We start from the raw sequence: 24182 nt of genomic DNA, 5'->3' as shown, positions 1-24182 counted from the left end.
CAGGGCCAGGTGCCGTCAGTCAGCGGGACTTTTAGCGGAGCTGGTTTCTTCGCTCCGGTCCTTTATCAATAGCTCCTTAGTTATTGAGCAGGTGGAAACAGAACCCTCTGCCAGGGTCACAGCTGTAGTCCAGCACATCTGCTTCTTGCTCTGATGTGGGAAGAAGGTGCTAGGCTCTTCAGAGAAGTAGGTGAGGTTGTGCCCAGGAGTGACGATCCCTGCTCATGTCAGGTCTGAGTGCAGACCCCTCCTCGGAGTCTAAGCAACAGCCCATGCCTTGCTGTCTGGTGAGTGGTGACAGAGCCAGCACCAGCCTTGCTAGGTGAGAGAGCAGAGGGCACCGAAGTCCACCGGCCGCCCTCCAGGCTGGTGTCGGGTCACAGGCACCAGATCCCGTTACAACCCGGGACGTTCAGTTTCATTGAGGAGTCCTTTTCTCTTTCTGTTTCCTTGTGCTGCAGACAATTTACATGGATGATGGAGTGTCGTCCTTTGTCCAGATCCGAGGCTCTGTTCCGCTGTTCTGGGAGCAGCCGGGGCTTCAGGTAAGTGATTTACTGTGTCCACCGCACGCACCTCTGGTCTCTTTTGGTAACGGGAGTTTGTTTTTTTTTTTTTAAAAAAACGTTTATCTCATGGTGGTGTTTATGGTCTCGTTCCTTGGCCCGGTTGTGTTGAGCTAAGCTATGGAGAGAGGGGAGGGAGAGAGGGAGAGGGAACTTGGGGGGGGGGGATTAACAGGCACACTGAGTGTAGCTTGTGGCCTGAAGACCATGTTTACATTAGCTGCTTGCTTTGTGCTGTGAGAGATCTGTTGAGGTGAACCAGAGAGTGCTTGGGTGGAATTAGCATAAATGAGACCCCAAGTTGAGCTTTGTGATAACAGTTTTGGCAGCTGGGAATCCCCTGGAAGGGTCTATAGGCCCTCGGTGGCTACACCGTGGGTCTGGCACACTGTGGTACTCGTGCAGAACCACGTGAGGATTGCAAAGCTTTCCCGTGATTTCTAAAAATACCTTCCACCACCCAAAGTTCGGCTTTGGGCAGTGCCAGGGGGATTCGGCCTCTGCGTCCTGAGAAGAGTTCAGGGACCAGGGACATGGTCCAAGGACACAGCTGTTGTCACTGAACGGCATTCTGCTCCCTCAAGTGGCTTCTGACCAGGTGCATCTGGGGAGAGTGGACTGGAGTCCACTCCTACTCCTTGCTCTGTTCTGTTCTGAGAAAGCTCCTCCCTGGGTCTTTATAGCCTTTGGCATCTCTTACCCAGGGCCCTTGAGGTATGAGGATTGGGTGGTCAGCCAGTAGCCCAAGAGGCCAAGAACACCGTGTGCCAGGTTCTCGGGAATGATTGACACAGCAGGGCTCACAGTGCTCAGCTTCTTAGCCCAGCCTGGACTTGTCCCCAGCCAGGGCTGTCAGCTCTTAGAGTGAGATGGATGGACAGAGTGTCTCATTCAGGTTCTGAGTTCCGGGCGGGGCTGAGGATTTGTTGACATTTCAGTTTTTTAGGTATGTGATTCCACTGAGAGGTGGAAGTGTTGAGCTTGAGTTTGCTTGGAACGGGGAAAATCCCCTGGAGGCCTCCCAAAGGTCTTCTGTTGCTGTTACTGTTTTTGTCTCACCATGGAGCATAGGCTAGCCTTGAGCTTGTGGCAATCTTTCTACCTTTGCCTAATGAGTATGAGGATTACAGACCTGTGCCCACCATGCTGAGCTCCCAGAGGTCTTGTTGTGTTGTGTTTTAAACGGTTCTATTGAACTACAACTTTTTCACCATAAACTGCACGTGTATACAGTTCAGTGCGTCCTAGCATTTATAGAGCGTATAACATGCTCTGTAATTCCAGTTTAGAATAGTTGTTTCATCTTGTTTTTCTCTAGCGCTAATCAAACCCAGGGCTTCTTCCTGGCTGGGCAGGAGCTGTACTGTTGAGCCACACCCCCACACCCGCTTCAAACTTGGAAATGTCCTGCCCCTGCTGGGACACCCCTGCCTACCTGTGGCTCCACCCACCTGTCTCTGGCAGAGCTTACACTCCCTGGGACAGCTCCTTTGCTAGTCCAGAATGTTGGAAGGGCCTTGAAACTTGTTCTCCAGGTTTGGGTTTCCTTTGAACTCTGTGAAGAGACACACATGTGATGTGAACACAGCATACAGGCTCCGCTATATTCGCGCAGAACTTATTGGGACCCCCAAAATTGATCATGACAGCCTCAGAACATTGAAAGGACCTGAAGTCTGTCTCACCCTCCAAGCTCTATAGGGGATCCCTTCTCCTGGTTCTCAGAGAGACAGAGGCTGTGCTTTAGGTCCTACGGGGGGTCCTGATGGTTGGGAAATCTTTGTCTGCCTTCCAGGACATTCTGGGATGCTGAGGTACAATCTTCACTGTTCTCCCGAGGTTCTCTTGTAGCTCCTGGGTGGGAGACTTCAAGGATCTGCCCCCCCCCCTTTTGGTCGTCTCCAGCATCTTCCTGCTCTTCTGAGGGTCTTTTTGTGATTGCTAGGCTTCTCGGTGTTCTGGTCTCCTTCATCTAAAACCTGAGACTTAGCTTGTTGGTCATCTCCCTGTGTAAATTAGCGTAGGTCTCCAGTGCTGTAGACACAGCCTGTGGAGTCAGGGTATGACTCTGCCTCAGATGGACACGGAGCAGGGTGCAGGCAGCTCCGTTACCCTTTAGATTCCTGACATTTGTCCTTTGGCAAAGCCTCTGTGGTGTCTTCCGACACAGATGTCAAGGGCGGGCCTTCATAAGCCTTATCTGGGATTTGCTAACTTTGGGGCCTAATACCTGTATTTATACTCTAAATACCATCCACCATCAAAGAGAGATGATGTCATCTTCAGAGAGTGGGGGCGGCTCTACATGGTAGTCTAGTACCAACGATGAGGCAGAGATTCGTCCTGGTTGTCTTATTTTTTCTACTTTTATTGAAAATAGTTTCTGTTCTCATACAATGTCCCGATTACAGGTTCCCCAGTCCATTTCCAATTATGTCCTTTCTTTGTGCTTAGGTAGGATGAAAAATGCCCACATGCGCTGGGGGGAGGGGCGTGCTAGGGAATGTGAGCCCTGCAGGAGATGAGGAGAGGTGTTGGGAAAGCCAGGGAAGGCTGGGGGATGATGCTTCATCTGCAGGGAGTCAAGGCCATGATGCCCTCAGTACCGACTCTAACGTGTGTCATCTACATGGCACCATGTACATTTCATAACTTTGTCTGTCCCGTGCAGATAGCTGTGCAGCTTAACAATATTATAACCCCAGTAAGAATTTGACCCTTAACACCCAAGCTCTTCCGCAGAGCTTGTGACGGAATGTATTCATCATTTCATTTGTGTAGGAGAGAGTCCTCCTTTTGCAGGGTCAAGGCCTTCATCCCTGTGACGAGCACAGACACGTGTCTGCCACACGTGAGTGAGTCCGCTCTTTGCTAAGTTCACGTGATGGAACCGTGTGGAGGAAAGATGCAGAGTAGATGAGGGGACCTCGTCCACGTCGGCCTCTTCTCTCTCCACAGCTGCTTCCCCGTGTTCTGGGGAGTGTGGAGGTGCCTTGTGTGCTTGTCCATCCCACTACCAGGGCTGATGCACAGAAGGTCCTGGGGCGAATGGAGGAAGGAAAAGTCCTCCAAGCTGAGAGGAATAGAAACCAAGGGTCGAGTTAGCCCGTGTAATGGGTGCTGTGGGGTGGGTGAGCCCAACGGAAAACAGTGTCATGTTTGTCCCAATCACTGAGCCAGCCGAGGTTACAAGACAGTCCGTCGTAGGCATCCAGAGGGTAAGCGATGAAGCTAGAGAGACCTCGGCATCCCACTTGGTAACAACCAGGTGTTTTGAAGAGATTCTTATCTCTACTAAGCCACAGTTTACTGTTCTAAAAAGGGTGATTGGGAATACCTGCCCGCATGGAGTTATAAAGAGAACTAAAACTCACAGTACATACTAGAATCTAGCATAGTGTTTAGACCCTACAGGACTCAATATGGTAGCTGTGGTTAATAATAATGGAAACTAGAACAAGCCACGTTTGGAGAAGCGTGGCTCTGTGTACTTCAGCTGGTAAGAGGTCTCTCCCCTTCAGAAGGACTCAGGAGTAGGCATGCAACACAAAGACCATGTCTTCGGCTGTCTCTCCGCTATGTCTCACACTGATGGGAAGTCAGAAGTCTTAGGCACACCGATTGGAGCATTTTCTGTGTACACTGGAAATCTGGGATCAGATGTAGCCCTTGCCTTCAAGGAGCAAGGGACGGGCACGACTGTGGCCGAGGAAGGCTGATTTCTGAGCAGCAGCTCTCGGGAGGTGCAGGTGACCCAGGTGGGTGGAAGACAGACCACCCCACATAGAGGTCTAGGAGGATTGGCTTGGGGATTAGAACCACGCAGGCAAGCGAGGCAACCCTGGCGGAGGAAGGGCCTCTGTGCGTTGTTGTAACCCCCGAGGCTCATATCTAGGGAATGGCACTAACTCAGTGTTTAGGATCCCAAGTGTGGGTCACTTTTGAGGTCTGGTGATGGAAGGAGCTGATTTATACCGTTTGCCGGCCTCAGTATGTTGAGCTGGGAAGAGCTGTTGTGCCCTGGCCAGCGAGTAAGCTGGTAGAGCTGTTGCCACATGCTGGACCCTGGTCCTAAGGAGTGTTGGAGTGAAGCCCAATTGCACAGAATGCTCAGAAGTGTCCCTGAGGTGACCCCAAGGGGGGGATGCTGAAATGAGTGAGCTGCCAGCCTCTGGGTGGAAGCAGTGAGTACCGCAGAGCCTGACTACCAGGGCCCTGCGTGCAAGCTGAGCCTCTGCTCCGACCCCGGAAGGTGTTCTTGTGACTTGGGCTATAAACCCAGCTATGGGATTAAAGTGACAGTTTGAGGGCTGAGGTGAGGATCTTCGGTCCTTTAGCCAGAAGGGAGAGGCTGGGGTGGATGAGAGAGAGGAAAACTAAAGGAAGCAACCCCGGGGCCAGTGGAGGTTTTATTCTGACGATTGCAGCTCCTTCCCAAGCCTGCCTACACACTACATCAGGAGCCGAGGATGCCAGAAAAAGACGTGGTGCGGTGTTAGAGTAGGCTGGAGGTCGGGGAAAGAGTAGCGGGTGGCAGAGACAGGACACAGTGTCTGAGGAGTCCAGACTAGCGGTCCTCACCCTCTCCATTCCTACCCAAAGCTCTTGCCACTTTAGAAGATGGAGGGCTTTGACTTGAAGCCATGATGCCCAGAGCTCCCTTCAGCTGTGCGCTGTGGGTTCAGCCCCAAGCTACTCTTCCCTGGTGTGACCAGAGCAGAAGGGGTTAGCAAGAGTCAGGAAATGAGTCAAAACCCAGGCTGCCAAACCACAATGGGTATGCATCTAAGAATCGGCTGGAGGCTTGTGAAACACACATTCCTGACTCCACCCTCAGAAATAGGGCTCAGCTGATCTGAGCTGGACCTGCTGCTTAGCATTTCCAACTCATCTCCAGGGGATGCGGGGACCACACTTTGAAACCTGCTGTCTGAGACTCGGATCCTTTGCACCCATCTCCTGCCCTGGTTATTCCTGTGGGGGTGGTGTCCTTGATGTCCTTGGAAGAGCGGGTTAACACTGTTTGATTAGCCATGGAGATAGGGTGATGTGTCCATCTGGTTCCACTCTGGGCTGGACGGTGCCCTCTCTTGTCAAGTGTTGCTGCTCTGGCTCTCTGCCTGTGGCCCATCTCCCCCTGAGGTGCTAGAAGGAGTACAAACAGAGATCCTTGTGCCATGCTGTGGAGCCACTGGGCCCAGTGCGGTCCCTACTGTATTAATTAATCCAAGGTGTGCAGAGTTGCTGGATGGAACCTTTCACCGTATGGGGGTCTTTCTGTGAATGAGATTTCCTCACTTTGTTCCTGACTGGGTACTCGGTGACATGTTGGCTCAGTACTCGTTAACTAAGCAATGTGTGGCGTGGATGTTTATAGCAGAGAGCTCTGGAGCCTAGGCCTGGACAGTGTGGTGCAGTCCACTATGCCCTCGGGTGTCACATAACAGAAGGGGCTTCAGGCTGGGGCGGCGCAGGAAGACAGGCAGACCCACCTGTCCCGTACTGAAGCTTGCCATGATGGCTTTTCAGGAAGAACAGAAATGGGACAGTTTTCCTGGCATGGTCCATGCTGTAGTTAGGGACCCTGCCTTGCAAAGTAGGCCTGGGGATACCAGTCCTTGCAAGGTGAGGAGCATTGTTAGCGGAGTCGAGGGTGCTTGGCCTGCCTTAGCAGGGGGTGAGCCACAGGGATGGCCGAGTAGGTGTCACGCGCAGCCTCCACTGTGACCATCCTGTCCTATTTTTCTGTAGGTTGGCTCCCATCATCTGAGACTACACAGAGGCCTGGAGGCCAACGCCCCTGCTTTTGAAAGGTAAGGACCACCGGGTACCACCTAAGACCTCCCACCCTCCATTCAGATGGTGGGACAAAGAACAGGACCGTGGAAAGGGGAGCCCCAATCCCCAATCGAACCTGCCTCTTACACTGGTCCTTTATCCAAGAAAGGAGTTCCTAAAATGGGAATTTTGCTTGCTCTCAAGTCTCCTTGAGAATGAATCCATCAGTGACTGGCACTTTGTAATTATTTTATCTTGTTAGTTTCTTCTTAGAATGAAGACTCACCAGTTACTCTTGATTAATGATGGGTAATCTGAATTATTTCAGCACTATTTCTGGTTAAAAGTAACATGTTAAGTTTTTAAAAAGTGTAAAAAGGTCTAAAGTAAAAGAACGTACAGACTCCCAAGTCCCTCTCAGATTTTTACCCATTGTCAATTATTTATGTATCTTAGATAAAAGCTCTGGCATATGTATTTCATTTTAAAAGAAAAAATGATAATTGGGCCATAACATGTTTTATAGCCTGCTTAGGGAAAACCGATGCTAGCCTGAGCTATTTATAATCTGTATGTGAACAGTGTCAATAGCTTCTTTAAAAGATTTTGTTTTTAATCTGAGTACTAATTTTTTTATACCTATTAACTTTTAATTTTAAAATACAATTTAGACAACTATTTTCTAACTCCCAAACCAATAAAATCATTTTTTAAAAAATTCTTTTTTTAATGACTATATTTTTTTTATTTTATATAACCAAGTCCATTTTTAAAAGTCTTAAATTTAACAGAAATTCTCAAAAGTAACTTTGGGTTTTGCATTTGCTTACTTAGTTGTTGAAATCCTTCGAACACTGGGAGAGGGAACACCCCTGTGACTCCCTAGTTAGTTGCTGTAAATGGCGGGCTATCTGTGTAATCTAGTCTTTTCCCGGAACAGGCTCAGGTGTTGACAGCGTGACACACTCAGAGTCATTTTGATTGACATTGGCTCATGCTAGGTGTCCCCGGGATGTAGCAGGAAAGGATCGCTGAATTGTAGTCTTTACCTTCCACTCTTCCAATCTGGAACCTTTTGAGAGGGGAAATGGGAATCAGACAGGGAGACCAGGCCTTATTTCTGAGAAGCTGCCTGGCAGGATGTGGCTTAGATATGTGGCTAGCGTGGGACTCGGGCCATCCAATGACAAGCACAGCCGGCAACCCAGCATACCTCCTTGGAGACATAGCATACCTTCTCTGGCAGAGACACCTTCTCTGGGAAATCTCTAAGAGCAGACCCTCTGTGTCCATCTCTTCTTGCCCCTTCCTTGGGTGCCCAAGTCCCTGATGGTAGTGGAACTAGCGGCCTTGGAGAGAGTTTCTCCCTTCACTGGGGTCGACTAGTCAGCAGACAAGCTTAGCTGAAACCACCACTTCTAAATCTTTCTCTATCACGTGATGTCACTCAAGCAAGAGCATGTTTCTTATCCTCAGGCTAAAAATAGTTTTTTCATGAACTTAAAAATAGCTGTATTTATAAAATGAATGTCAGAAAATAAATTGTAGAAACTTGGAAAAGAGAAAATATTGAAAGGAGAAAAAAAAAAACATTCCGCCCACTTTTTAATACCACAGTGCATATATTTCCATTCTTTTTCCCCTGTATTTACGTAAAAAACTTACATAGAAAAATTATACTATTTCTACTTGTGTCTGATTTTTGCATTGTATTTCCCTATCTTCAAAACCACGACATTGAAACTTTGTAAGATTAAAATTATTAAGGTCCTTCGGCTAAGCGTGGCGGCCCGTGCCTGTTATCCCAGCGTCTGAGAAGTGGAGGCTGGGAAAGCAGGTGTTCAAGGCCATCCTTGGCTGTACAGTGAGTTTGAGACTAGCCTGGGCTATATTAAACCCAAGTGAACTTGTGAGAAAGACTGAGAGCTGGCACCCGAGGAGCGTTTGAAGGTGAAATGTGGACTGCATGATTTGTGATAGCCTCACAATTGGGGTTCACAGTAAAACAGCACCTGGCAGGCAGTCGGCCTATGGGGTCAAAGTTCATCCCCCAGGGTTTCCAACTGCAAAGAGGAGGCACCAAGCGAAAGAAAGAAGGAGCTCTAGGTTAACTTTGGAGATGGGAGTGCTGACCCCTCGTGGTGTCGTTCTAGGTGGTACCCTATAGAAAGGACAGTGCAGCTTCATGTTAAAGTCTCACGCGCTAGACATCATTCCCGCCCAAGGGCTTCCATTCAAACCTCCTGGGCTGACTTACACCCCGGGGAGTTTCGGATGAGCCGGGAGGAAGGGGTTTTCTCCCCTATGCGCTTGGCTGGTCCCGGACCTCCAGTGCTGAGATGGAGATGCAGGCTGCCTGGCCTTGTGTGCCGTGGAGTTCCCGCCAACCCCGATACCGTTGCAGGCACATGGTACTTCTGAAGGAGCAATATGGGAAGCAGGTGGTCGTGAACCTGCTGGGAAGCAGAGGTGGCGAAGAGGTACTCAACAGGGCCTTCAAGGTAACGCTCAGCCTCCTCCACAGCCGGGGGTGGGTGGGGAGGGCAATGGTAAGACCATTCAGAGACTGAGGCAGCCCAGCTCTAGATGACTTGGGCTCTTAATAATTTCTTTGAGTGTCCCTGAGCTCCACCCAGGCAGAGAGGCCTCCCTGCTCCCCTGCGGACCTGCGCTCCAGGCCAGAACAGAAGGGCAGCTAGCACCGGCCTGGCACCTCCGAGCCCCCCTCCCATCTGCCAGTGCCCATGGCATTTGTGCCCAGTTGAGTTGAGCTTCCTGGTTCAGAGCAGACCCCGTGTGGCTCCCTTCTGCCTGGGTGGCCTTAAAGTCACGTGGTCGTGTTTGAGCTATCCGGGGAGGCCATGTGCCAGTTCCTGGTAGAATCCTTTTGATCCCTGAGTGCGCAGTTTAGAGCAGAGTGGATCTCCACAGGGCGGGGAAGGAGGCGTAGCTGGTGACTGCAGTCAGGTCTCAGCCACAGAACCCGTGTGCAGGCCCTCTTCAGTTGAATATTTGGTGAACTGAGGCAGCCTCCTCCATCCTGCCAAGGCTCCACAGCCTCTGCTTAGTGGGAAAAAGTTCTCTGGTTGATTGAAGTTCAAAGAAGCCCCTTATGGAGACACCCTAAGGTCACCTTGGTAGAGAGATGTGACCTTTGTGGTTTACACTGCCCCCCTTAACCCCTGGCAGGGGAAAGCCAACTCCAACTGGCTTAGAAAAGCTACATGCTTGGAGCAGGAGCTCGCTGGCTGCCAGTGTTCTTTGGCCAGACTTGCTTTTCCTGTTTCCCTTGTTGCTATGAGCAACAAGCTCAGGAAATATCTCCTCCCACCTCTCTTGGCAGCGAAGCTGGCTGCTTATTTTAAGGAAGGTGAGGGGAAAGGGGCAATAAAGAAAATCAGGCTCGCTATCTCTCTACAACAACAAAAACCCAAATCCTTCATGCTTGAACAATAGAAAGGACATGTTCAGCCCCTCCCCCAGCTGGTAGAAACGCCTCCTTTATACCCAGAGGACAGAGATGTCCCAGGTGTTAAGGATGGTTCCTCAGCAGATAGAACTAACACTCTACTCGGAGACAGGCCATGGCCTGAACATCCTTTACCAGAGAGAAGACAGTGCCTAGCAGGCAGCCTGCCTGGCCCCAGTGGTTGTCATCCCACAGATGGGCAAGGCCACTAAATTCTTTGTTTAGTTACATAGGTTTCTTTTTCCTAATGAGACTTTCTTGAAGACAGCAAAACGTGTTAATTGGCATTCTGGCTGGCTGGAGCCATCCATTTCTTGGGAGTTCTCAGAATCACTGGCTGGGTAGGTGTCAGGTTAATACAGCCAGGTCCAGAGACAGGTGGCTAAGGGAGGCAGGCAGCCTGCGTACTGCTGCATGGGACTTTGATGAGCAGGCTGAGGATGCTTGACGGGCCAGGGAAGCTGTGTGGAGAAAGGAGGCCTCGCTTCTGTATGCTGACCCATCCATGGCCCTGATGTGCGTCTGTCTCTGTCCCCCTACCTTTACCCTGGCCCGCAGTTCTGTGTCCCCCGTCCGTTACTGTGGGTCGTGTAGGGCAACATCTCCTCCGTCTTAGGCTTCATCACTCTTCACATCCTGCCAGCCGTCCCTGTCTAGAGACTCCTCTACTGCTGAGCCCACCCTCCTAGGGCTGGTGCCTGTCTGGATGGGACTGGTTACCAGGGCAACAGGAGCTAGATTATGAGCTGCGTGGCCTGCCACATGCCGCTGTTCTTGAGGGCTGGGCACTTGGGCCACCTGAAGAACAGCTCTAACCTTCCCTCACCTGTGCCCTCCGAGCCCCAGGAAGAGTGGAATGTCCCCCAGGGAGACAACCCTGCTGTGGGCTCTTTTGCCCAAGGGGGACCTTCTGCTCTTACAAAGGCAAGATGCTTTTTGTGTCTTCTTTGCTCTCCAGCCCACCCTCTCCCTGGCTTCTGTTTTGTGTTTCCTTTACAAGGTCAGGGTCTGTCTAGCCCTCTCATGGGTGACCAAGCCACTGGAGGGAACCCACAGGCACCACCTTGCCTTTCTTCCCAGTCTATTGTCAGTATGCCCACACCCTTCTCCTTTCCAGAAGTTGCTCTGGGCTTCTTGCCACGCAGGAGACACGCCTATGATAAATTTCGACTTCCATCAGTTTGCCAAAGGCGGGAAGCTAGAGAAATTGGAGAACCTGCTGAGGCCTCAGTTAAAGCTACACTGGGACGACTTTGGCGTGTTTGCGAAGGGCGAGAATGTAAGTCCACGGTGAGTCTCGGTGGGGTCTGAGAGGGGCCGCGGAGGCTGTGGGCGCCTTAGGGCATGCACCACAGCAGAAACCGTTTCCCTCCCCGGCTGCCTGGCTGCACTGTGGTGTCCTGAATCGGAAGCTCTGTGACGGTGGCTTCTGAGGTTCCTGGTCTTCTCTGTAGTCAGAAACATGCTTCTGGATTTAGGGAGAAAGATGATGACGTCTGGTTTTCTGGGAACAGACATGTCTGAACATAAGGGATCGGGTTACAGCATTGAGCTCCATGCTGGCAATGTAGCTCAGTTGGTAGAGTGCCAACCTAGCATGTGTGGGGCCCCGGGTTCGGTTCCCAGCGTCAAGCAGAAGTAAGTGTGGTGGTGTACGCCTGCCACCCCAGCACTTGGGAAGTGCACATAGAAGGGTTAGAAGCTTAATGCCCCATACAGTGAGTTCTAGGCTATCCTGGGCTACCTGAGACAAAAACAACCACAAACCCAGCCAACCAAGCAATCCCCCTCCCCCCACACACACACCACACCCTGAGCTCAGATGATGTGACTTAGCCACGTTGGAACAGGGGCTGGGAGGGGACCTGGCGCACAGTGCCACATCACTGGGCTGCGAGGCACCCTGCTCAGAGTGGAGCGCAAAGGACGTCCGGCTTCCCCAACCACAGTCCGTCATCAGGAGACGTCAGGTTTATGAATTCACTTCCTCACTAAAACTCGCTGGCACCCCGAGAGTCTCCTCACCGCAGATGAGTTCACCATCACTCACAGACCCATGCAGCACAGTGAGAACTTTGCCCTCCCCCGCCAGGGAACCGAACAAGGCCGGCCGTGCTCTGCCCCTGTGTGGGTCCTCACTGTACGAAGTTCCTCTCCACTATGTATTTTCTGCTGGGATTTCCACATTTTTGAGCTTCTCTGAGTGACGTACCTGTTCAACTGCGGTGCCTAGGTGCTGCCTAGCATTGCAAACACAAGGCAGCAAGGTTGTCCCCTGCGTAGGGAAAACATACCAGGTACCTTAGTGTCAGTGCGGGGTGGCGGAGGGTCACACTAGAGGAACAGCAGTGCGTGCCACTCAACTGACAGGGTGTCCCTGCCTGACGAACCCATTTTCCGTCAAACTGCCGTACAACTGGAAAACAAAAGGTTGAATGCACACTTACCAGTGTGAATCTTTGAAGAAAAATGTGCAGAACAAGGTCGTTATTGACCAGCTGATGCAGTGTCAGAGAGAAACACGGGTCCCAGCTTCTCCCAGGAGAGATGCTTCAGTATCTGTAGATGTCTGTGGTGGTGCCGGCAGAAGTGCTGTAGAGCGCCATTGTTGTAGACAATCGGATGTGCTTACGACGACCTGGGAGTGTGTTCTGGGCTCTGCCTGACCTTTCTGCAGTCAGGGTCTCTTGGGATGCGCTCTGGGCAGCTCAGGCGGGGACGCAGGGGGCGCGCTGCCTTGTGGAGTAGGTCCCCTTGGGAGCAGACAGCCCCAGGTCGTGTGCTGTAGCCGTGGCCTTCCAAACACACCTCACCTCACGGTCCTTCCGTGTCTCCTGGCCCTAAGCTTCCAGAAAGGCACTCTGCGGATGAATTGTCTCGACTGTCTGGACAGAACCAACGCTGTGCAGTGCTTCATTGCTCTTGAGGTGAGTCCTTGGGCCATCTGTGCCATGTCCCGGGCTGTCAGCCGGGCAAGGGTGGCTATAGAGATAGTTGAATACCACCCTACCGGCCCCCCCCACCCCACCCAGAGCCAAGGCAGCTGAGGCGGCTGAGGTGGCTGAGGTGACTGGCCGGCCCTGAGGCCTGGGGAGGAAATACCAGAGTGCCTGGCTGGCCGCCTGCAGCTCTACCCATGTCACTTCTTGTTTCCCTACTCACTGCCTCTCGACAGGAACGTTGATCGGGCATCAGGCAGTCAAAGAGGGGCCGGGAAGATGGCTGGGGGAGTCGGGGTGGGGGTAGTGATGAATAAGAGGCTCACTTGGAGATGGCAGTAGGTGTTCTAGGCATCCAGGGGTAACCATGGTTGGTTTCTCTCCCAGGTCCTTTATCTGCAGCTTGAGAGCCTGGGGCTGAATTCAAAGCCCATCGTTGACCGCTTTGTGGAGTCCTTCAAAGCCATGTGGTCTCTGAATGGGCATGGGCTGAGCAAGGTGTTCACAGGGAGCAGGGCCCTGGAAGGAAAGGCCAAGGTAGGGGAGGGGAGGCCAAGGTAGGGCAGGTTGAGGGGGCAGAAGGGAAGTCCCCATGGGTCCCTCTCACCAAGTGTCTGTGTCCGTGCAGGTGGGGAAGCTGAAGGATGGCGCCCGATCCATGTCCCGTAGTATCCAGTCCAACTTCTTTGACAGCGTGAAACAAGAAGCCATTAAGCTTCTGCTGGTTGGAGACGTCTACAACGAAGAGTCCACAGACAAAGGAAGGATGCTGATGGACAATACAGCTCTTCTGGGTAATGCGTGCCTGCCCATGCCTTAAGCCCCCGAGGAGGCAAGAGTGGCTGTGAGTGAGGCCAATGGCCCCGCCACACCCAGCCGTGTGATCTGAGGTGGAGTTTGTTTTCTGGTCTGTGTTCTGTACTGCTTTGGTCAGGTGACCCCAAGCAGCCTGACGTCCCTTGGCGTCCAGAAAGCACTGATTCTAGGTTCCTGCCTTAGGGTTTCTATTGCTGTGAAGGAACACCGTGACCGTGGCAACTCTTACAAAGGAAAACATTTAATTGAGGGGCGGCTCACAGTTTCAGAGGTTTAGTCCATTGTCATCATGGCATGTCAGCATGCCATCGGGCGGGCAGGCAACAGGAAGTAGATTGACTCGCTGAGCATGGTTTGAGCATATGAGACCTCAAAGCCCACCTCCACAGTGACACACTTCCTCCAACAAAACCACACCTACTCCAACAAGGCCACACCTCCGTATGCTTTCAAACCATCACAATTCCCATGGGATAAGCTCCAAATGTTCAAGTCCTTAAGGGCCCCTCAGAAATGAAGGAAAGATCATTGTTGAGCCCTGGGGTTTAGGGGTGCATCCAATCTCATGAGGCTGTCAGGATTCTTTGGGGCTAGTTTTGCCCTGTTTTGTCGTGGTGGGAATGGTGCTTAGGGATCAAACTTAGAGCCTAGCACATGATTAACAAGTGCTGGGCCATAGATCTGGACACCTCCCAGCCTCCTTTTACTTTTTGTGTTGAGCACCAAGCCATCCACTCTGGCCTTGAACTCACCGTAGCAAAGGAAGGCCTTGAGGTTTTGATCCCTGTACCTCAGACTCCCTAGTATGTGACTGCAAACTCTGTGTCATTAGGGCCTGGTTTCTATAGGAAACTCTCCATGACGTCTTATTCCTTAGAGGCTGTGAGTTACCCTAATGGAAAATGGGAGGGCAGAGTCGGCTGCTTACTTAAAGAATGGTTGAGTTTTAGAAGCTTCTGATGTTTTGGAAAACTGAATGAACCCCCGTGTTAAAGTTGTCTTATAAAGGCCTTTCACTTTTCATTGTTCCATAGTTGTGGAACACTTAACTTTCCAAGGTGACACTGAATATCTTCTCTGGGGTCCGTTTCCAGCTCAGGGAAATTGGAGCCAACTCCAGTTGCCATCATGAGCTCATTTAGTGGCGAACAGGGGATTTAAGTCTCTGGTTTTTAGGGGGTTTTCTAGATGTATTTATTCTGTTTTATGACTATGAATGCTTTGCTTGCATGTACATACGTGCACTCTGCTCATGTCTGGTGTCCTTGGAGCCACAGGAAAGAGTAGAATCCCCTGGAACTGGAGTCACAGATGTCTGAGTCACCATGAGGGTGCTGGGAATCAAACCCAGGTCCTCTGCAAGAGCAACAAGTTCTCTAAACCCCTAGCCATCTCTCCAGCCCTGGAAGTCGCTAGCTTTTAAAACTGTGGATACATTTTGGATCTCTAAGTAGATAGAGAATATGGGTGCAATGCTTTGTTTTTTAATGCCTTAGGTTTGAGGTCAAATAAACAAACAAAACAGCCTTGCTGGATGAGGAAGGTAAAAAAAAAAAAAAAAAAATGCAGATTTGAGTTGATAGGTATTCTATCCATCCCATATAGATATATATGGGATGTATGTATGTATGTGTGTATAACCCATACCATTATTTGTATATGTGACACACTAGTTACATGGTTTATTGCAACTTGACCTCATTTTTATTCCTGTGTCTTGTTCTGTAGGGTCAGGGGCTGCAGGGTCAGAGCTAGGCTTTTCCCCTGAGCTCTCCCATCACTGTAGCTGGAAGGTATATTCCCAGCCCCGCAGATAGGAAAGTGGAGTGGATAGGGGGTCTTCTCCCTATGGACCATGTTCACAGCTCACGAGTGGCGTTCTCTGACAGGCCATCCCTTGGACAGTGTTAGAGGGTCTCTACAGTCTGGGCCGCGGATCATGTGCCTTTTATGCTTCCTGACAGTGACACCCAGGATCCTGAAGGCCATGACAGACCGCCAGTCAGAATTCACGAGTTTCAAGCGGGTCCAAATTGCTGTGGGGACCTGGAATGTGAATGGAGGCAAGCAATTCCGAAGCAATCTCCTGGGAACAGCCGAGCTCACGGACTGGCTCCTGGATGCCCCCCAGCTCTCAGGAGCAGCAGACTGGCAGGGTAAGAGCGGCAGCTTGGGAAACCTGTCATGGCAGCTTGACAGCCCACACCGCGTTGCAAAATTCAGTATTGGTATTTGCATTTTCATTTATCAACATGTTAAAAATGGCCACGGTCTCAACTTCTAGAACGCTGACTTCTAGAATGCTGACTCTCGGTGTTACGTTAACTTCAAGACACCTTTTCTTTTCCAAGTACTTGGAGGAGTTTCCGGGGCGTAGTTTGCCTTTCTCTATAAATGCACAGATCTTTTGTGGTCTGGGGTTAAGTGACAGGATAGTTGTCATCTGTAGGTGGTGCCTGCCATCTGGAGCTGGCTAGAGCCAGCACAGACAGTCCCAGCCTGGAATTCTGGAATCCTAAATGCTAGAAGAGCTGAAATTTGTCAGTTCTGGTGTGATGTCACATGGGCGTGGGGACACAGTGTTACAGGGGAGGGCCTTTCACTCCTGATCTCCCATGATGAGTCACAGTCAAGGCTCGGCAGGCTGTGTGTGTGTGTGTGTGTGTTAAGATGTACATAGCACAGGTGGATTCCTTGTGTAGAATTAGGTAGCATTCCCCAAGAGAGCTCATAACAGTCGTGCAGATAACCCTAAACCCAGAACCTGAAACTCGTCTGTCCCAAGCATTTGGGTAAGGGTTACTTGGCTTGCAGCACTACCCCTTCAGAGGCCTGGCTGCTTCCTGCATCCCGAAATAAAGAACAAGTTCACGCCTGGGTGAACTTGTTTAATAAAGACACCCTCTCTTGTCACATAGTGACCTTCGCCTCGGGGAGGGAATCGGGGAAGGTGTTGGGGGCTACAGTTCAGGGTCACCAAGTCATTGGTGGCTTGTTTTAGCATTGCTAAAGAGCCCAGAAGTCCCCTGAATGACATCAGAGGCAGCCTAGTACCATGAAGGATGGATAGTCAGCACCCCTCACTAAGGAGGGTTCCCTAATGCTAATGCCATGGTGGTCCTCTCCTTCTGCCTGTACAGTAGGGTGGTGGTTAAGGCACACGGACGACTGGCAGCTGTGTCACTGGGGAAGATGGCGGCAGGCTCACCGGAAACCCACCGGTTTGGGATAAAGGGAGCATTGACCTTACTGTGGCCCACTGACTCAGAGAGAGGGAAGCTGGTGTTTCGTTTAAACACAGAAGCAGATTTATTCGTTCAGCCCATTCAGCTAAGGTGCCAGCTACCATGAGGCCAGCAGAGGCCATGGAGGGCTAGCTGGAGATTTGCTGGAGAGGCCCCGTCCTCCCTGGCAGGAACCGTCTGACTCCCTCACTGGGAACTCTGGTCTTGGTGCTCAGGTCCATGTGCGTCTGGAGAAGTGTCTGGGAGGGCCCTCCATTAACTGGCTGTAGGGATTCTGGAAAGCACTGGCATCCTTTGTAGCAAGGAGTGGCAGCTGTAGGCTCACTGTGCTCTTCGGCGGATTGTGCGAGTGGCCCTGGGCAGTATCTCCTGCGACCACAAGCATCCGCCCCAGCTCAGCCTGAAAGGTACTTGGGAGCCACAAAACACACACCAAGTACTGTTGTTCCCCGGTCACTTAGGACCTGGCAGGAGAGACTTGTCACCGGGAAGGGTAAGGGTGCTCTGTGGAGGGTCCAGACTGAATCGAGTGTTTTAATCGTGGTATCCAATTTAAACACTACATTGCCTGGGGACACAACAGCTGTTGTCCCTTTGTAGAGGAAGAGCTAGAGGTTCCTACTGCTCCAGGGTGAACGCTGGCAAGGGCACAGGTGGCGTGGGCACGGAGCGCAGGAGGGAGTGAGGGCAGGCTCCGGGGGCTGGTCCCCTGTGAGTGAGCAGGTTCAGTGGGTTCCAGCCATGAGCAGGTCTGGACAGGAAGAGGGGAAAGGACTCCGGGGCACAAGAGCTGGCGGTTGTGATTTCTTTGGTCTCTTGCCTTGTTCCCCAGGTGATGGCAGCCCCGCTGATGTATTTGCCGTGGGATTTGAAGAGATGGTGGAGCTGAGTGCAGGGAATATTGTCAACGCCAGGTAAGGGGCCGGGTATGGAGAGCAGGAGTCCCTGGATCAGATGCCTTGCCAGGCTTCGGGCTCCAAGCACCCCTAGAGCAGCCAGCCTGTTTCTGGGCCAGCTGCCCATGGCTCTGGCTGTCTAGGTCCTTCTGGCTACGTTTCCTGCACACACTGGCTGATGCAGTGCCCTGGCCTTTCCTTCCTGCTGGGTAAACAAACGGAAGGAGGCACTGGTGTGTGTGCCTTCTGTGAAGTCTTCCAGCCTGGGCATTGTGTTGTGGTTGAGTCACATTGTCTAGGACAGAGAGAGAGAAAGAGAGGGAAACAGAGAGTATGGTGTGTATGCACGTGCGCGCGTGCGTGCGTGCGTGCGTGCGTGCGCAGAGAGAGCCTGGGGAAAAGGGAGGTTTGAGGGTCTCATGGTGGGTATTGAGAAGCTCTCCTCTTAACACCAGGTAGAAAGGGGAGGCCCCAGACCGCTGGATCAATACTTGGTATAAAGTCACCCAGACATTCTCCCCATAAGTGACCCAGTCTTACTTCAAGGAACTCTTTAACTTTTAAGAGTACAGTAGTGTGTGTGTGTGTGTGTGTGTGTGTGTGTGTGTGTGTGTGTGTACACCAGCGCACCACAGCACAATGTGGAGGTCAGAGTACAGCTTGCAGGAATTGGTTCCCTCCTTCCGCTAAGTGGGTCTTGGAGCTTGAACTCAGGTTGTCAGGTTTGGTGGCAAGCTCCTTACCCTCTGGGCCATCTCAGCACCCCTTAAGAAGGAGCGCTTACAAATGAATAAAGCTGGCTGTGGGAGGGAGGTCTTAGCAGTTCCTCCCTGTGCTTGGGTATCAGGGGTCCAGGGAGCCACTGTGATGTGTAAGATGCAATTAGAGCCGGGCCTGCTGTCACAGACTTGTCACACCAGCTAATCAGGAGGCTGAGGTAGAAGGATTGCAATGTCAAGGTCTGCCTGGGCCACAGAGTGGGTTCGAGGCCAGCCCAGGCGAGTTACTGAGTTACTGTCTCAAAAACTGATGAGAGGGTTGAGGGTGCTCAGGAGCGCATTCCTGGCCTCGCATGCAGGATGCTGTAGGTTCAGGCCTCAGGTCCGTTGTCAGGAACTGACAATAAAGGCGGAGCAAGTGCTCGTGGGCGCCTGCGGGCTTGACACTCATTTCGGGGGTGAGCCCAAGCCTGTAGAGAAGGCAGATGGAGGCCCGCCCGGTCGGCAGTGGGAGACGGCGCTTCCTGCCAGCAGCCTGCGCCATCTTTGACTTGCTTGCCTTTTCAGCACCACCAACCGGAAGATGTGGGGTGAGCAGCTTCAGAAAGCCATCTCCCGCTCTCACAGGTACATCCTCTTGACTTCAGCGCAGCTGGTGGGCGTCTGTCTTTACATCTTCGTACGCCCGTACCATGTCCCGTTCATCAGGTAAGAGCAGGGTTGATAGGCATCTGGGGAACGGGGACGTGCGAGTCTGTGTTCTGTTGTGTGGCTTCCTCCTGATGCCCCCACCCCTGCGACACCAGCAGGAAACGGGACCTGCCCTTTATTCCCCACGCACAGCGCAAAGCCCCGGAGGGGAAAACGGGCTTGCATTGAATATTGTCTGGCAGTTGAAAGCTACCACGGGAAAATCCTAACTCAGGAAACGGAGGAGGAGGCAGGGCCGACATCAAGCTAGCTCAGGCAAGGATCGGATGTCGCGTTCACGTTTCTCGGGCAGGAAAAGCTCTGAGCGAGCAAGGGCTGAGTGGACGGCTCAGAAGCACGATGAGTCCGCTTCCTCTAGAATTGTAGGTAGAATTCATTCCGCGTCATTATTACCTCTCCGAGGTGACAGCTCTGTAAGCGTAAGGAACAGTTAGCCTTAGGAGGTCGGTGTCTTTTTGGAGAGGGCGTGTGTAGGTAAGACACGGAAGGAGTTTGCCTTTTTCTTCCTCGTCTCCTCCTGCTACACCGTCTTGCTGTTGGCATTGGGGTTACTCGTTGCTAATCAGTGGCCTGAGACCTGGCCAAGCACCTCCATCTAGAGAAGGCCACTAGAACGCCCTGTGGTGGCCCTTAGGCTCTGCGTTCATAAGCTTCTATTACCTTAAAAACCTCCTTAAGGTTCCCACCCCTGCCACTGTGTGCTTAGGACAGCTTGGCCGTGACCCCCAAGTTTACTAGACGTGTGGGTGGAGGTTAATTAATGGTAAGTCCTGGGGAGGAGTAGGTGTAACAGTGGCAGATGTCCCTAACCTGCCTGGGGTCTCCTCACCTTGTCTTCGGTTTCCTGTCCCTGGGCCTCGCGCCTGTCTGACTCAACCCTTGGTCGGGCAGGGGTTATCACCCCCACCTTGTCTCTCGTGTGGTGGCGGTGCCCTGCTGTGGCCCGCTCACAGCAACATTGAGTAGCCAGCAGTCAAGGGTGTTCAATGCAAGGGGCCCCAGGCAAGGGTGTTCAGTGCATCCCGAGTGCGTTTGGGGAAGGGCATTCATTATGGGGCTGACTCCCGGGTGGGCTTAAGGCCTGTTTCCTTAACTGTCTATCGTCACGCAAATAGGGTAGGCACTTCCATGCGAGCTGAAGGATACGGGAGGCACATCAGTGAGCCCCCTTTGTCTTAGTTAGGGTTGCTGTGAAGAGACGCCGTGACCATGGTAACTCTCCTAAAGGAAGCATTTCACCGGGGCGGCTGGCTTACAGATTCAGAGGTTCAGCCCTTTAGGATGGTGGAAGGGAGCACGGCAGCGTGCAGGCAGATGTGGTACTGAGGCTGGAAGTGCTACATCCTGCGAGGCAACAGGAAGTTGCGGGTCACACTGAGGGAAGCCCGCCCCCACAGTCACACAGCTCCCCCAATACGGCCACGCCTCCTGATAGCGCCAGTCCCTCTGGAGGGGCAGAGGCGGGAATGATGTGTCTCCGGCCGGCTGGAGTCACAGGGTAGCGATGGGGGGACCTGGCAGAGATGTGTCTCACCCAGGCGGGGCGGGGCGGGGCGGGGCGGGGCGGGCTGTGGACTTGACCGCAGCAGCCGCGTCGATCGATCGATCGATCGCCAGGCTCTTGTCTGTGGTCGGATGGGTTTATGTTCTCCCTCGGCCAACAGAGAGCGCCATTCTTGTGTTTACAGGGACGTGGCCATGGACACGGTGAAGACTGGCATGGGGGGAAAGGCGGGGAATAAGGGCGCCGTGGGCATCCGCTTCCAGTTCCACAGCACCAGCTTCTGTTTCATCTGCAGCCACCTGACGGCTGGGCAGTCGCAGGTCAAAGAGAGGAACGAAGACTACCGGGAGATCACTCACAAGCTCTCCTTCCCGGCGGTGAGCGGCACCTGGCGTGGGTTGGCGGTGTGCCGGTTGTCTGGGCCCTGGGCCCCGCCTGCTCCCTTCTGCCAGGAGGGGTCGCTGTCCCTCACCACCGTGAGAATCTCCACCGCCGCCACGGGGGAGGAGGGGGAGAGGCGAGCTGACGTGCTTGGAGGGGCCACCCAGTTCCTCCTCGGTGCTCTGACCCAGCTTTCCTTGGGTGCACCCTGGGGTGTTTCAGTTCAGATTGTGGAAGAAAGTGAGTGTGGCCATGTGGAGGACATTTACATTCAGGCAGTACGAGTTCATTGTCGTGGAGGTGAGGGTGTGCATTTTGTCGTCGTCTGACGCGTGCCCATGCACACCCATGGCGCTGTTGCTGTTCCACCAGGAACTGGCAAATCCTAACTAGAAAGCCCCAAGCCTTCTGCCCTGAGCTCTCCAGTAGTGCGTGCCACACTGCCCTCTGGTGGCCACCTGGAGGTTTCCGTGCTGAAGCCAGCGGGCTTTATTTTCAAATTTAGATTTTAGTGTTCTCCTTCCCATACAAAGATGCTGCCCCCAACACCCCAGCCTGATGTGTGAGCCCCATTGGCTAGACAGAAAAGTATGGGTCAGATGTCCTTGCCATAAATCCCTCCAGCTTCCTGCGGCCTGGTTGGACCCTGGAATTCTCCTGTGGGACCCATTAGTTCCCTATGAGAATACAGCCTCTAAGAACAGCACTCCCAAGGGTTCGCTACACAGCAAAAGTCCGTCGATTATAAGTATCCGAATCCTCGCTGTCACCTTTATTTCTCTGATTAAAGAACAAGTACGTTAGGAAAATTTCGATTTGTATGTCGCCCACTCTTTCTTGCTTGAAAATGGGGACCTTAAAGCAGTATACTCGGGATACCTTCCACTAATTGAAAATTTTTACTACGTGGTCCCTTTTCTTCTGTAGAAAGAAAGGCTGAGTGAACTTAGAAATTAGTTCTCTGTACTGGTTGCGTGGATTACAATAACCACTGGCCACGGGTAGCTATTTAAACTTGATTTAAAAAAAAATCACTTGCATTGGTGACTTAGTGTTATGTTGCTGTGAAGAGACGCCATGACCTCGGCAGCTCTTTTGGAAGGAAGTGTTTAATTGGGGCTGGCTTCCAGTTTCAGAGGTTTAATCCATTATCAGCATGGCAGGCAGTATGACAGCATGTAGGCAGACATGGTGTGCGGGAGAGGTATGAGAGAGTCCCACATACAGATCCACACTGGACCTTTTGAAAGCTCAAAGCCCACCCCGTGACACACTCACACTTCCTTGACAAGGCCACGCCTGCCCCCACAGAGCCACACCTACCAATCTTTTCAAACACTGCCATTCCCTAGGCATTCAATTATGGGAAGGAGCCTCCTGGGTGGGGGGCATTCCTACTCAAACCACCACATGTGGGCATGTTCAAATGACTTGGCATGTACTGGCCTTTGGCCAGTAGCTACCTCAGTCAGCAGCATGGGAAGCATTCCCACTGACACAGAAAAAATGTGCGGCTTGCTCGGGGCCATTGTCCCCTGTCGATACGGTCAGTGTGAGTGGGCAAATTTGAATATCATAGTAGGGGGAGAGCTAGGCAGCTCAGGGTTCAAATTTCAACTTTATCATGTACTAGCCCTGTGGCCTTTGGTGAGTTAGTTACCCAACACATTCCCAGAGGGGGAGGGGCCACCTTAGTGTCTGCTGCATGGATTCTGTAAGGATAGGGTTCACTTGGAGCAGAGCCCTACGCTTGTGGGCAGTCCCGGATGTCACAGCTATTGCCTTTGTGCTCTTGATTGACTCCTGTTGGGCAAGATGGGAGGGAGGGAGGGTGATGGAAAAGTTTACAATGTTGCAGTCTTACTCTTGCTAAAGGCACCTCTTCAAGATTCAGACGTAAGAGCGCAGTGACAGTGATTATTGGTGCAGTGCTTTTAAAGTGATTTGAGGGCTTTGTCTGGACCGCTCAAGAGCACTGTTCGGTTAAATTGAAAAGCAGGACTAAGGGTACATACAGCTCAAGTTCACCCAGCACTGCATGCAACTGGATGTGGAGGTGCATTCCTGTTACCCAGCTACATAGTCCTGGGCTACATGGGTCCCTGTCTCAAAAAACAACTAAGTAAAACAGAGAAGCAAATTAATTAAGGATTTCTTGGAAGAGTTATAAGGTTACGGTAAAGAATGGCACACTTCGTGGAAAGCTTATCATTTTAGGAGAAATGCCCCAAAGCTTGTTCCTCGCCGCTCCCCAACCTTCCTTACACTTGGTGATGTTCTTTACAACTCAGGGGAGAAACGTCTTTTCACACGATTACGTGTTCTGGTGTGGCGATTTCAACTACCGCATTGATCTTACTTACGAAGAAGTCTTCTATTTTGTTAAACGCCAAGACTGGAAGAAACTTATGGAATTTGACCAGTTACAGCTACAGAAGTCAAGTGGGAAGGTAAGTTGTAGGTTTAAAACATTTTCAGTAGCTGTCATGGCGTGGAACGCTGTCTACTAAATGCAGGTACTGGTGTGTTAAACCTGACTCTGATGGTGTGGGAAACACATGGGAACTTAGGGAGCGAGACGATCAAGACAGAACGGTCCCACAGACTGCTGAACTTAATTAGGCTCTGGCTGGCCGTGCACAGGGTCCCAGTGTCTTGATAAGGGCTTAAGGGGGGACAGCGTTCAGCACAGTGGGAGAGACTTTGCAGGAACTGCTTTGCTTCTGGTGTCGGAAACTACAGGGTGACGCTTTGGACTCTGCTCATAATATTTGGTTCTGTCCCTTTCTTGTACTCATTCTTACATAAGACTTCTCCAGTGTGCCCTGCAAATTATACTCCCTGACAAAGCGGAGTTAAGCTGAACCATGAGGTCAGAACACCAGGCCACCATTTGCTCCAGAATTGTCCCTCCCAGAGGGCACATGTGCTCCACCATGGCCCAGGTTTCTGAGGTCTCCAAAGGCCATGGCATAAATGACACAGGTTCAGGTACAGCAGTAGTTCTCAGCCCGTGGGTCAAGACCCCCTTGAGGGTCATATATCAGCTATTCTTAATATCCGATGTTTACATTAGGATTCGTGAAAGTAGCAAAATGGCAGTTATGAAGTAGAAACGAAATGATTTTCTGGTTGGGGGGTCACTACATGAGAAACTG

The 24182-nt window shown here is 51.9% G+C and overlaps 1 protein-coding gene across 2 annotated transcripts in view; it reads left to right on the top strand.

Moving 5' to 3' along the window:
* The window catches only part of Synj2 (synaptojanin 2), an 84366-nt gene that overhangs the window by 45980 nt on the left and 14204 nt on the right, over window positions 1-24182 (top strand). For both annotated transcript variants that reach the window (XM_051206129.1, XM_051206128.1), the window contains exons 5-16: window positions 462-545; window positions 6318-6379; window positions 8749-8845; window positions 10931-11103; window positions 12659-12740; window positions 13140-13289; window positions 13381-13546; window positions 15533-15724; window positions 17646-17727; window positions 18996-19136; window positions 20828-21020; window positions 23316-23474. In XM_051206129.1, the coding sequence (XP_051062086.1) occupies window positions 462-545; window positions 6318-6379; window positions 8749-8845; window positions 10931-11103; window positions 12659-12740; window positions 13140-13289; window positions 13381-13546; window positions 15533-15724; window positions 17646-17727; window positions 18996-19136; window positions 20828-21020; window positions 23316-23474 (1581 nt within the window). The remainder of the gene's footprint in view (window positions 1-461; window positions 546-6317; window positions 6380-8748; window positions 8846-10930; window positions 11104-12658; window positions 12741-13139; window positions 13290-13380; window positions 13547-15532; window positions 15725-17645; window positions 17728-18995; window positions 19137-20827; window positions 21021-23315; window positions 23475-24182) is intronic.

This window comes from Phodopus roborovskii, unplaced genomic scaffold, assembly GCF_943737965.1.
Source record: "Phodopus roborovskii unplaced genomic scaffold, PHOROB, whole genome shotgun sequence".
Lineage (NCBI taxonomy): Eukaryota > Metazoa > Chordata > Mammalia > Rodentia > Cricetidae > Phodopus > Phodopus roborovskii.
This window is presented reverse-complemented; position numbering and strand designations above follow the sequence as displayed.